This window comes from Nelusetta ayraudi, unplaced genomic scaffold (assembly GCF_046127955.1).
Source record: "Nelusetta ayraudi isolate G7.1 ecotype Tasmania unplaced genomic scaffold, CSIRO-AGI_Nayr_v1 ptg000042l, whole genome shotgun sequence".
Classification (NCBI taxonomy): Eukaryota; Metazoa; Chordata; class Actinopteri; order Tetraodontiformes; family Monacanthidae; genus Nelusetta; species Nelusetta ayraudi.
Genome location: NW_027466092.1, coordinates 12,265,217 through 12,278,727, shown reverse-complemented (window position 1 = coordinate 12,278,727; position 13,511 = coordinate 12,265,217). Strand labels below are relative to the sequence as shown.

At 42.3% G+C, this 13,511-nt stretch overlaps 3 protein-coding genes across 4 annotated transcripts; 1 reads left to right on the top strand and 2 right to left on the bottom strand.

Annotated features, from left to right (window-relative positions):
- Positions 1 to 375: 375 nt before the first annotated feature.
- On the bottom strand, positions 376 to 7,867 carry pdpk1b (3-phosphoinositide dependent protein kinase 1b). 2 transcript variants are annotated; one of them, XM_076034494.1, is made up of 14 exons: positions 7,534 to 7,867; positions 5,381 to 5,671; positions 5,137 to 5,179; positions 4,877 to 5,014; positions 4,602 to 4,746; positions 4,407 to 4,504; positions 4,196 to 4,271; positions 4,037 to 4,105; positions 3,787 to 3,883; positions 3,491 to 3,664; positions 3,175 to 3,413; positions 2,915 to 2,972; positions 2,382 to 2,534; positions 376 to 2,222 (listed from the first exon to the last, which is right to left on the bottom strand). In XM_076034494.1, exons 1-14 carry the CDS (start codon positions 7,555 to 7,557, stop codon positions 2,109 to 2,111), a joined length of 1,719 nt encoding a protein of 572 aa, XP_075890609.1. In that variant the 5' UTR covers positions 7,558 to 7,867; the 3' UTR covers positions 376 to 2,108. The 2 variants fall into 2 exon arrangements, with proteins under 2 accessions (XP_075890609.1, XP_075890610.1); XM_076034495.1 differs by having other exon boundaries at positions 3,175 to 3,392; positions 7,534 to 7,863.
- Positions 7,868 to 8,217: 350 nt separating this feature from the next.
- On the bottom strand, positions 8,218 to 11,248 carry tsr3 (TSR3 ribosome maturation factor). The gene is made up of 6 exons (XM_076034488.1): positions 10,839 to 11,248; positions 9,984 to 10,182; positions 9,496 to 9,689; positions 9,253 to 9,420; positions 8,629 to 8,683; positions 8,218 to 8,383 (listed from the first exon to the last, which is right to left on the bottom strand). Exons 1-6 carry the CDS (start codon positions 10,957 to 10,959, stop codon positions 8,257 to 8,259), a joined length of 864 nt encoding a protein of 287 aa, XP_075890603.1. The 5' UTR covers positions 10,960 to 11,248; the 3' UTR covers positions 8,218 to 8,256.
- Positions 11,249 to 11,268: 20 nt separating this feature from the next.
- On the top strand, positions 11,269 to 13,493 carry gnptg (N-acetylglucosamine-1-phosphate transferase subunit gamma). The gene is made up of 11 exons (XM_076034487.1): positions 11,269 to 11,425; positions 11,515 to 11,569; positions 11,678 to 11,745; positions 11,879 to 11,933; positions 12,020 to 12,103; positions 12,189 to 12,282; positions 12,409 to 12,523; positions 12,629 to 12,711; positions 12,808 to 12,939; positions 13,039 to 13,120; positions 13,202 to 13,493. Exons 1-11 carry the CDS (start codon positions 11,359 to 11,361, stop codon positions 13,279 to 13,281), a joined length of 915 nt encoding a protein of 304 aa, XP_075890602.1. The 5' UTR covers positions 11,269 to 11,358; the 3' UTR covers positions 13,282 to 13,493.
- Positions 13,494 to 13,511: the final 18 nt, after the last annotated feature.

Here is a 13,511-nt window from a genome sequence, read left to right as displayed (position 1 = left end):
ACATGCTTTAATCACTGGACTACCAAGCATTAAGTGGAAAAGTCATCATTCAACATCTACTGACCTAGCGCACAAATAATCAGAGAAGGGAATGAACAGATTCATTAAATTATCAGAATATGATTAAAATCACTGAGCAAATAGAAAATGTATGATATAGTAAGAAAAAAGCTGTAAAATATTATAGTTTACAATAATTATTCACATTCAAAGGCTTTACATCTCAATACATACACAACATGGCCCCTGAACATGACTTCCAATCCAAATATGATTCATATATTAGAATTTAAATAACACAGAATGAACTAGAGGCTAAACAATAGCCATCAAATAACCTTATACAAGAATAAAAATACAAAAACTGTATCCTAATATCATTGCATTACTTGCTTCAGATTTTAATAATACATCATCTGTACATCACAGTTCTAGTCAGTTACAAGCAAGGTAGAGTATTTCATACACAATGTAACCGACCGCCATCGACTCGATTCAAACAATTTTTCTAACTAGGAGAAAACACCGATCCAGTGCTTCCTCAACTCAATAGACAGATATTTAACTGGTTAAATTTAACCAGTTTCTTTTTTGGATCAGATAGATATCCTTTAACTGACATTCAACCAGATCACCCCTCCCACCCCTCCCCCCGGGGCCAGGGGTTCCTATGAACCTGTTCTCTAGTCACACACTGCACACACAGACTCAGCTGAAGGAAGAGGACCTTAAAGTAATGTGAAAAATTAAAAGCACAACGATTATACATATTGCTTAAAAAAAAAAAAAAAAAAAAAAAGTATAAATTAAGTCAATGCTTTAATTACCATTGGGCCAAACGTGAAAAAGAAAGCAGACGGACCGCTGAGGCAGTTCTGCCACCTTGTCCGGAGACAACAGCATTACTGTGATTGCTTCTGTAAATGATAGTGTGAGTGAAGTATCTCTGTTGAAGGGTTTTCTGTTCAGCATGAGGTGGTCAGCACATCAGATTTGAAACACCGTTGATAAGTCAACATTTTCCCAAAAAAGTACTTTGAAGAGATCACACCACAGACGGGGGGAAGGGGGGGGGGGGGGAGGAGCCAGTGGATGGTACAGAACAGTCAAATCTTTAGAGAGTTATCTGCCATGGTTGCCGATGCAGTCAAAAAATACCCACCTTAAAAACTTTAATAAACTAGATCTCCAGTGCCCACAGAGAGAGAGAGAGAGAAGCAGACAAGGCTGAGCTACAAAAACTAGCCATGCAGGAGAGATAAGCGACTTATGATCAGGAAGTACAAGCTAGTGGCATGTTTACCCGCCCCTTTTACCCACACATCCACAGCAATGGAGGGCGCACACTTATACAGAGACTGATTCAGATCCATGTCATAATGCAGGAAAGCCCTGCTTTGTTACATCAAGACCTTCATTGGACTGCAATGATCAAGTACCAGAGGCTTCAAATGAAACAAAACCAAAACAAAGAAACACAGAGAAATGTGTGAGTATGTGGGCTTTGAGAAAGAATATATAGAATTTGATTTTTTTTTTTTTTCTTTTTTTTTGGTAAACATGAGAGATGACCAGCTTACAGTATCTGTTACGACTATGGGGTGTATGCACTAGGAGTGGGGCCTGACAACAGCTTATGTATGATGCAGGGTTAAGATATGGTTTACTTAAGATATCAGGATAGGCTCTGGTTCAAAGAAAGCTAGATTTTGTGTTATGGTATCACTGAAGCAGGAAACCAGTCCTTGCTTTTCAGATAGTCCTAGAGGTACCCAAGTTTGTGTCACGCAACAGGACAAGTTCGCCATTCTCTTCCTTCCAGCACAATGAACAAAAAGCTGATGTGCATGGTAAAAGTCTTATCATCCACACATGGAAAATGCAATAGAAGCCTCACAGAGAGCACAAAGAACAAGCAAAGCAACCCTGAATCCAATGTTGTATTTTTTCCCCCATGGTTCTACTCTGGAAAACAAACAAGGTCTAGATGCCAGCGTCTCTAAGAGTTTGTTTACATTGCGGTGATGAAGGGCACTAAAGAGGGTGTTCCTCTGCTCAGTGAAGGGCCTCAGAGCGAAAGAAGAGTGGCCGCCAGAGGAACTCTGCTCCTATAGGCCAGGGTTTTGGTGCCTTTGATAAATCTTTCTCCACACCTCTTGTATCTTCTTGCACCATCTGTCAGCGTTTCCACTAGGGTCCATCAAATAGTAGGTTCGGTTAGGCTGCAAAAAAACAGAAAATACTATTCAATATAATTGTCATGCGTAATATAACAATTCTTACCATGAATAAATTCAGAAAGTCGGTAAACAGCAAACACATTCAATATGACCGTCAGGGGAAAAATGCTGGACAGACTTCAGAATTTAACGGTCACGTACTGTGTGAACAAAGAAGGTTTTGAAGTTCTTGGCCTCAGGACGCAGCTCCAGAGACCAGGGGATCTCTCCTTTCAGGACCTTGTTGACAGGATCCACATAGTACAGGTGTGGTCCTTCCGTGAGAAGCAGCTGTCTCCGCCTAGCGAACAATCCCTGCAAAGGAATGCCACACATCTCAAGACGAGGCTTCGCCAACAGGGGGAGCTCTCCAGCCAAAAAGAGTTCACTCAACAGGAATTCCTCTTTACTTCCTGTGTTGCCGGTGTCACTGCAGAAGGACTTAATGTATGCCGAGTCAACTTGAGCTCGGGGCAAAAATAAACCTAATCAATTGTTTTCAAACGTAGAAAAATTAGGAAAACAGCTGTGTTTGAGTCCCAAATTACAGCACGCAACTCCTGCAGTCTGCCATGCAAAATTACCTTGAAGTGACACCAACTTTAATACTAACTTCGTAACAAAAAACAAGACACCAAGGTAAAACGACAGCACATCTGACAGAAAATCAAATGAACTGAAGATCACACACACACCTTTCGTTTATCCACAGGCCCCATTTTCAGGATCAGGTTGTTCTCCACAAACTGGTGCCTGTGTAAATACACAGACAGGTGACTTACACTCAGTCCCAGACACCAACAGCACTGTTTTATCATCGATATTATTAGTGGTTGCTAAACCAGGCGTCCTTTAAAATACAAACGGGTAACTTGTTAAACACTCGAGGGCCACCGGTTAGTACGCACCAACGCAGCTGCCCTCTCAAGCACAACAATAACAGTGCAGTGTTTACCAGGGGTTTCCTGTGGTCTGTTTATCCAGCAACAGTCGCTTCTCTTCGTCCGTGAACTGCAGGTCCAGCTCAAAAGAGTTATTGTCGATGTCGTGGATGTACTGCTCGATGTTGCTGCTGGACCTCTGCGGGGGCGTCGACTCTTGCGGCGACAGGGAGTGCGACGAGCTCGACGGTGCCACCTGCATGTTGCTGAACTGGCTGAGGAGGTCGTCGTACTGAGACAGAGAGACAGACGGCTGCAGTTTGTTGTGTGTTCGGGGTTTTTTCTTTGTGCGTGTGTGCGCGTGTGTGCCTTTATCACAGTGGCGCCTACATTCCCGTAGCAGTCCTCATCATCCTCTGACATGGCTGGCAAGTAAGGGGTGAGCTTGGGGGGTGTCTGCGTGTCGAGGTCACTCCAGGAGATAGTGTCAAAGAAGGAGTGTTGCTTTAAAGGTTCGTACCCTCCCATCTCTTCACATCCGAGCCTCTTCATCGGGTCCAGAGACTGCGGCAGGGGGAAAACACAGAATCAAATCAGCTGTGTGTTTCTGAAGTCTACATCATGAGGTGCTGCATCTCTCCATAGTATTAAATGTGAACCGGTGGGAGAACGACTGTGGCGCATACCAAGAGCTGCTTGACCATGTCCTTGGCTTTGGGGAAGAATTTCTCAGGAAATTCATATTCCAGTTTTATAATCTTCTGGAATATTAGGTATTCATTACTACGGCATAGCGAGCATGAGGAGAAGAAGAAAAAACAAAACTCTGTTAGCGCAAGAGGTGCATTCATATTGTGGAGAAATATTTGGCTTGTTGAATAGCTTAAAGTGGAAACATACAATAACAGTCTAAAAACACACTGGATGAGCACCTACCCAGCTCTAAATGGTGGTAAGCCAGCCACCAGCTGATATATAATACAACCCAATGCCCAGAGGTCAGAGCTTGGGAAAAAAAAGAAAAGGAACATTTTAGAGACGACACTTTTATCTTTCAAAAAGAGACAGAACGACATCGCTAAACCAAACCCTCACCTCTTACATGCCGATTTCTCTGTTAGCAGCTCTGGAGACACGTACTGCGCCGTCCCAACAAACGAGTTCGCTCTTGCTGCAAAAACAGTGTGAACATATTCTAAACAAGGTGCCTTTGGAGAAAAATAAGCATCTTGAACGGTTTAAAAGCAGTAAGAGACAGAGCGACAGTCGTGTAACAGCGAGCATCACACAGGCTTCCGAGTCCTACCGTGTTTACTTTCTGATGATAACTGTTTTGCCGTCCCAAAATCTGTTATTTGGATGTGCATGTCTTCACTTAGAAGAATATTTTCAGGTTTCAGGTCTCTGAAAGTTTGGAACAATGTTTGAACACAGTATGAAAACCAGGTACGCTACAAACTGGACATGTTTTACAATACGGGAAAAATGTATGAATTCGTACCTATGGATTATACCCTTGTTGTGTAAATATTCTAGAGCACAAACTATTTCAGCGGAGTAGAATCTTGTGCAGGTCTCATCGAATGAACCTATTTTGCGGATGTATTTCAGGAGCTCTCCGTTCTTGGCGTAGCTGAGACCAAAATCTTTGAAACGGTAGTTAAGGAACAAGCACGGGTCGGCCATTCAAAGCAGGACTCTCTCTGTAACAATAAACGCTTCAGGAAAACATGTATATACAACATGGCGGGCCAATTAGCACTTGTTGAAGGATACACAACTTTTCGTCGTCTTGAAATGTGAAGTACAGCTTGACAAAGAAGGGGTGATTCAGATTGGACATCAGATCCCGTTCTCTTTTCACGTACTGGGCTTTGTTCTCCTTCATAATGTGGCGCTTCTCTAAAATCTTAACTGGAAGACAGAAAATAACATTTGATCACATGACGGTCAAGACACCAGCAAGAGGTTTTTCACCAGGACAGCACGGTGCACTTGTTTAGGTGGCCTGGCTTAAAGCTGGCGATGTCACTTACTTGCGTATTCTTTCCCTGTTAAATGCTCTCTCGCCAGGACAACCTTGGGACAGACACAGACAGCAGCATGAGAAGGCATCTCCACTCTGTCAGACTGGAGAGGAGAGCGCGTCCCTCCTTAAAACCTTCTCTGCAACTTGAACTCAATCGACCGGAGAATGACTCATTCACGTACATTAATCAAAACAACGATAACATGTTGCAACATCTACCGAGGGGGAAACCCAATGGCGTAGCGCATTACCGTCGAAAAGGAGCCCTCTCCCAGTATTTTGCCGAATTTGAAGTCATCCGGCTTCTTTTTGCGGGGCAGCGGCGCCTCGACGGGCGGCTGCGTGCGGCGATCCGAGTCCTGGCCGCTGGAGGACGCGCCGACAGCACGCGCCTCAGACACGGAGCCCTCCATGCCGGGGCAGTGGCTGCTGCTTGCGCCTGGTATAGCGAGTGGCGAGCAGGAGTCTGGCTGGTTTCTTACCATTGATGGATGCGAACAGGAACAGATGACAACGCTGGGCTGAATGGGCACAACATCATACTGGGGAGAAGGGACAACGGTCACAGTTAGAACAGGGTTAGTATTTCCTTCTGTGAGGTGATTTTACACTTAGCGCCAGACTTCAATGCGTTTGTGGCAACACACGACTGACGTATTGACATTTGTAAAAAAGGTCATCTGTGACCGGTTATAGTTCAACCATAGATTTTGCGACTCTCAGTTTTGTTGTACGTGGTTCTTTTTAACCATCACTCTGAGTGATCGTGTTGAGACACAGCTAGTTATCTAGCGTAATGACTCATCTATTCCACATTACAAAGAGAACGGTGTGGTTAACAACAATAACAGAGTAGCCTGATGCAACAGATGGTATAACATCAGCATTATAACACCTCTTGACACTACAGTATAAAGTGTCATGAGTATTACAGATCACAAGCAAACAGGATTTGGGCAGAAAAGTGTGGTAAAAAGTGGGCACACCTTGTAGGGAGCGCCTGTTTACTTCACACTACTGGGATAGCATGACCGGAATCACACTCATCCAACTAAGACCGCGGGAGGAGCAAAGTCTAGAATTGATGGGGACAATAACAAGTGCAACAGAGGAAGCTTGGTGGTCGCACCCTCTTGAGTGTGTGTTAACTTGTAAGGTTGCAGCCATCGTGTGACTGACAGCAGTTAGTTTGAACCAACTGCGCCGGATGTATGCAGTTGTAACATGACATGGTGAAACCGTCGAAGCGTCTATTCTAATAATACTGCCACGAAAGCCACCGACTGACTTTTTACAAAAGTCGACATAGCAGAGGGCATTAGGTCGCACCTTCTAACAAACTGCACTGCTGTGAATGTCCCCACGCTGGTCACTTTTTCGGCACTCAGTTCAGTAGTCTCACACAAAGTAGTGGCCTTTAGCTCCAAACTGTGTTGACGCCAAGACTCATACTTAGTGTTGGTTAGTTTAGGTGGCCTAGCTTCTTTTCATTCAAAACCAAGGTGTGGCCATATAGCTGCCTAATCCGGATTTAACTGAATGATTGTAAACTGCCCCTTTGACTGTCCAGAGACCAAACACCTTTGGTCGAACTTATAACGGCTAACGGTGGGTGGAGAGTGGCAGCTATCGTCAACCTAAACTATCCCACTCTACTTGGGTAACAACGGGCTATGTTAACTTTTTCTGCTAACTAACGGCTGCTAGCTGGCTAGCGTTAGCTCCCGCTGCCATGTCAAATGACGCCGGCCATCACTGACAGCCACTTACAAACTTGATGCTAACAGCGAGCAAATTAGCTACCGTTAGCATCGCAGGTGATAGATCTAACTTGAAAACCTTGTGACATTTTCACATAACACCATTGACTCGCGTGTGAAACCAATGTTGCGACAGTGATGGCAAAGCCTAAATGTTAATAATAAGACGAGAGGTGTGTATAACGGTCACCTTAAATAGCTAAAGTTACGATCTGACCAGAGGTGGGACGCAGTGACGGCAGATAGAGTGAGCTTGTTAGCGAGCAAGTAGCATCGCTCAGAAGCGCGAACATGTTCAGCTAACGTCAAAAAACAGACACTGATGTTGGCCCCCGGAAATCATAACACGTCCCATAACGCCCATGGTCATCACCTGCTATCCTCAAAACGACATACACTAATTTGCGCACTTTCAATCGAGAATTAAGACAGACGTTGGTCGTTTCTCATAGCAAACACACGGCGCTGCGTTAGCCAACATTAGCATGGCTAACGTTCCCACCGAGTCCTGTACAATCTTTGTGGCTAGCACCGTTCTTCAAAACCAAGGCCCGTCCGAACTATTTGTTGTCAAACTGCCGCTGCGCCGTACAAACTGAACGACGGCTTCGAACTTTGCTCCGAATCAAAGTTGCGATACGTACCAGCTGACTTGTAGCTCTTGCCATGGGAGTTTTCCGCGAGTATTTATTTAGAATAAAATAATTAGAGAAGCTCCAGTAATGGCTGCCTGTGCGCCTTCATTTTCGAGCTGTGACGTCGTTCCACAACAATGTTACCGCAGGACAGCAGAGGAGAGTCCCGCTGTGTCCGCCCCCCTCTCCACACGCACAACCTTCTCAACTGATCTCCGTCAAAAGAAAGAAAGACAGAAAGAAAGTATAGCTGCTAGCAATCCTGGGAATTACCAGATAAAAACCAAAAGTCACTTTGAAAGCGGTCTGGACCAAACGTCGAATTGGGATCGGTTGCACAGTGTCGCGAGGCGATCTACAGGTCACCCGGTTCATTTGACTTGTTTCCAGCGCCATGCAAGTCTGTAGATGCGCCGCCGATGGATAGAAAAGTGCGTCCAACTGTAAAACAAGGACGTAATCAAACGTGTTTGGCTGGGCATGATTTTTTTTCCTTTACTTGTTTTTTTTTTTTGTTTGTTTAACTCAATATTTTTTTATCAGCGAAAACTTTTATTATTATTATTATTATTATTATTATTATTATTATTATTATTAAACATACGAATACGTGTGTGTGGAGGTCACAGGAAATTAATCTGCAGTTCCCGGGAAGATAATTCAGTCAGATGTGTTTATTTGTTTTTATTTTAAAAACAAAACAAAACAAAAAACCCACAAACTGTTGCTTTATTAAGTATTGAGTTGCTCTTCTCCATTGCGGTCTGTGTCACCCTTTTCATCTTCAGTTTCTTTGGAGGAAACATCATCATCATCATCATCATCGTCGTCGTCGTCGTCATCATCTTCTTCTGGCTCGCTAAAAACAAAAAAAGAGAAAAAGAAAAAAAAAAAAGTGTTTTTATTTTATTTTCCTAGCACGAGAGGTGAAGGTTGAGTAGTTGTGCCAGGTGATGACAGATGCAAGGTCTGCTCTGTTGGCAAATAGGACCCAGTAATGGCAGTCTCAAGTAGAAAGGTTTAAAAAAAAAAAAAAAAAAAGAGACTAATTCTGTACTAATAGATAAAGTCAGTCTACTAAAATGAATGTGGTTTAAATCATACCAGCGACGCCTGTTCAGGTTCCCGCATTCCACTCCTGAATTAACATCAAATGGATCTGTGAATGAAACGCACTCAGGTTCAATGGAAAAGAAAACTGAGCAACAAATGTTTGCGTGTGACACAAATGTCAGGAGAAAATAATCAGTACAGTGTTTTGAACACATTCCATGAATAGCTGGCATTACGGCAGATTTATTTAAAAGGTGATAGCTGGAAAAATATTGTTACTCAATTTCAACTCAATCAATTCAAACTGATTCGTATTTAATACTTTGTTTGGGATCTATTATGCGTGTCTTTGTTTTTAAGTGGACACTGGGACCAAATCTTTTCCCCAAATTAATCTACTAACAAAATTATAATTAAATGACAATTACTGGAAAATGAGTGTAACTAAAACATGTTTCATGACCGATCAAGGACCTTCATTTTGTCGACTTATCATGATGATACAAGGGGTTGTTTATTCCAGACAGACAACTGAACTAAGGTTGAATAATAATAATAACAATAATAATAATGATAATAATACATTTAAAAAGTCAACCTAAATTAACCAGATCTATAAAAAAAATGTATGAAAAACACATCACATGACTTCATTTATTTCTGGATGATTATTACCAAACTCCTCCTCCTCTGGTTTACTTGTGAGAAAATCTTTCTCAACCGCAAGCAGCTCCTCCTCTGACTGGCAGGCAGCGTAGCGGTCCAACAGAACTTTATTCAGGTCCAAGAAGGTTGTCCCCCACTTAAATTTCTTTAACAAGAGTTCTGCGAGTTCTTTAAACCCTACGAAAAGCAGATACGTTTAACAAAATAAAGGTGACGATGCTGTTGGAGACAGTCGAGTGGTGAAAGTCTCACCTACTATGCAGAACGTGGCAGCGAACGCTTCCACGCACGACAGTTTACACGGCTTGCCGTAGTTGACCGGGTTCGCAGCCACCAGGTACGGCAGCAACCTGGGGTGCGTTCCAATCATCTTGCTGAAGGGGGTCTCCTCCAGTTTGGCCCAGGAACAGTCGATCACTGCCAACCCACTCTGTGCCACAATCTGTCTGTGTAGAGGCAGCGACAAAAAAGTTGCTGAAAATGAGTTTCTTGTTGTTTGAAGTCAACTGCGGCAAAACATTTCAATAGTTTAGTTTGAGCAATATAAGTTGTTCATTTATTTGCAATATAGAATAAAAGCACGTCAGTTAGACTTAATTGTTTTCAGATTATTAAAAAAAATAATAACTTGGTCAAAATCAGATCTAGTATAGTATATATGTATTTATGCGTTATATAGTATAGCACACAATGTTATATTGAAGAAACAGAAGCTTTCCTGAAAGACACAGCCCACTCACCTGTCTGCTGCCGTCACATACTTTGTACCCATCGGACTGAGCACGAGCCCGTTGAATCTCTGATTCAGGCGGAGGAGGCGAACGAAGCCCTTGCGCGCCAGCTTCCTGCCAGTGCAACGTTTGGGGTCGCAGTGACCCAACTCCCACATGGCCAGCGGACAAGGCAGTTTCACCTGCGGAGCCTCGGCACCCTCGCTGGCTGGAAAAGCAAGGGGCAGAGGACACAGTGGCCGTAGATTACAGTGCCGGTGGGGAAAATCTCACCGAGCTACAAACTGATTTATTATATCCTTGTATGCATCCTGTCTGTGCTTCTGATGAAACACAAGGACGTGATTTAAATGGCCTTCTAATGGTGAGAAACCTTCACAACAGTGTTGATGTTAATCCCTGTTTTAATTTTCCTGAAACCTGCTGTAATCCATGTCAAGTCTGTTAGAGATACGGATACTGTTGGCAACCTTGTATGTAATGTAAGTAACATTTATTATTAGCATGAGCATACAAAGAAGAAATTAATTTGTAACAGGAATAACCATCAAATATATCTTCTATTATGTTTCATTGCAGCAGACACATCTGGAATGTTCCACACTGGTGTTTTAACTCAAATTAAATACACTTTACGTTGTCATATCCACCATAAACAATGCTGATTGCATTGTTTACTTCAGATCGCATTAAAGTTCACACATTAGGCCTTTAAATGAATTTTCCACTTCTAATAAAGGAGTAATGTTTTATGTTTGCAACACACGCTGAACAACTTTCCACGTTAGAAACGAGAATCGTTCAAATCTTGCTCTTCACACGGACACGCAGGCGAAAGGTTTCGCATCCAAATAGGATGTTTACCTTCCAAAGCAGTGTGCATCTCTTCTGTAAAGGTCTCCAAGGACTTCCCCTTCATTTTGTGCCTTCTGTCTTTGCCCTTGTTGCCATGGGGAACAAACTTGTCCTGTTTCTTTCGTCCCATTTTTAAACAGCGAAATAGTTCTTGTTACTGAGCAGCATTTACTCTGAAGTTTTCCTCTGGCATTAGCTAACTAGCTACCCCGACATGTGTCAAAACGGCCTGCAAATATAATTCAATTTTCATATTCAACAACGTCTGACTTTAGAATAAGACACACGACATCGATACACAATAGTATATCGGCATTAGTCGATAAATTAACGCCTCGGTGTCAGTTAATTTACAGTTTGATTGGATTAGTTGACTTGTATCGTGGGGAACACGTTGTGGACTTCGAGAGCGCATGCTCAAAAATCTTATTTTGATCACGTGATCCAGTCAGCTGACCGATGACCAGCAAAGCAGGAAATGTAGCTGGAAAACCGCCGACTTCTAACATATTTTACTTGAAAAATAGCCATGCATTCCGGACGTAACCAGAAACATAAGTTATTATGGATGTTGATTGGTTACGTTTCTTTGTTTAGTAAGTTATTTCACATTTTTCTCTGTTGTTAACCAAGCGTTGCGTCTGTAAAGTGAATTTCAACCTGAGTTCTCCCTCTATTCCCACAGGTAGCCATGGATTCGCCGGGAAAATGAAGATAGTCGAGGAACCAAACACATTTGGGTATGCCATGATCAAACAGTCATATCTTTAAATGCTGGTTTTGTACGAAACGTGTATTAAAAAACACCCTACATTTCTGGTTGATTCTCTCTGCGTGTCTGTTTGCAGGCTGAACAACCCCCTTCTGTCTCAGGGAAGCAGATTACATCCTAAAGCGAACCCATCTCCTGTATCTGGTAACTGCCAGCTCACCTTGTCATGTCATATTTATATTTATATTCGACAAAATGTCAACACGTTGAATTTGAGGTCATGATTAAATCTTGATGACTTTCAACTAATGAAATTAAATATTTTCTTCCGTCAAAGGCCCTGCACACCTTCACCGGCTAGCAGGGAAGTGCTTTAGTTTTACAGAGTCAATGTGAGTATTTCTCATCTCTCTACTTTCATCCATGTTCAAGAAAAATAAATAAATGAATAAGGTGGCATATGTGTGGCTCTTTCTAGATACAAATATGAGCTCTGTCCATTTCACAACATCACGCAGCATGAGCAGACTTTCAGGTGGAATGCCTACAGTGGGATATTGGGGTAAGGGAACTTACTAAAATAGAGAAGAAGACTGTACAGAATAGAAAATACTGGTTTAGGTGCAACCTTTTTACTTTCCTTACAGGATTTGGCAGGAATGGGAGATTGTAAACAACACTTTTACAGGCATGTGGATGAGAGACGGGGATTCTTGTGGAACCACAAACAGGGAAACAAAGGTCTGTGGGGTCTGAAATGTTTTTACATATTCATTGAATGTCTTTGTGAAAGTACATGTTGTATCCATCACTTTAATTATCCATGACTAAAATCAACTATTTAAACTTTTGTTTCCTCTTTTACAGGTACTTCTTGTCTGCGGTACAGCCAGCAAGTTGGCCCAGGTCTCAGAGCCCAGTACCTGTGTGTACTCACTGACCTTTGAGACTCCACTGGTTTGCCATCCACATTCTCTTCTAGGTGAGGAGACATCTTACAGTAGGATTGAGTGTTCATGTCAGTTCAACATTTTCATCAGGGTTTTTTTTTTTTTTTTTTTTTAATTTCTTCTTCTTTTTGTTAAAGTCTACCCAAGTCTCAATGAGAAACTTCAGGGTGAATGGGATGAAGCAGAGCAGTCACGCTACGAAGGTCTTATTACTGAGCAGGTAGAGACATCGAGCTTGATGCCCTTCAAAACTATTTTATTTTTGTCAAATGATTAATCTTAGAGCGCACTTGAATACAATGTCTGCTTTCTGCAGGGATACAACCATCTACTAAGGGGAATTTTTGAGGATGCTGGTTTTCGGAAGAGACAAACAGTACAGACAGACCTGCCGGAAGTTGCAGCTGATTCAGAAAGTCATATCAACTCCTTAGCAAAATGTACTGAGGTGTGTCTATCTTGTTTCCTCCGGAAAAAAATGGGCATTATCAAATCAACATAACTGAAACATTAAGAATACTGATTATTTATATGATCATCCCACCAGGACTTTCAGAAGCAGAGGGACGAGATAGAGAGACTACGTGCTCTTCTCACTCTGCACAACATTTCTTTTGTTTCAACGGAAAGTAAGTAATTGTAAAAGATCTATTATTACAAATTCAGCATGAAATTGTGGAGTAACAAATACTTGTTTCCATATGTTTAAGGTGAGGTGAAAAGCACAGTGAGCGCGACGGTTAAGAATCAACGCTTGAGAGGCGACGTTGGCCTTTTGGATCAACAGTGAAAACCTCTGGGCCAGGTTTTCCCTCGAGCCTTTTGGTGGAAGATGGTGGAAGGTTCTATTTTCATTTTCAACCATTTACAACAGACACCGAAGTCAGATGACCGTTTCTGGATATGTCAAAAGGGAGTTGCAAATCATCATTTGCTTTTTATTTTACACATTTCTTTTGTAAAAATCTTGCTGTATTAACTTATTAAAACTGATGTACAGTGTCACGTTTGCTGTTTTTT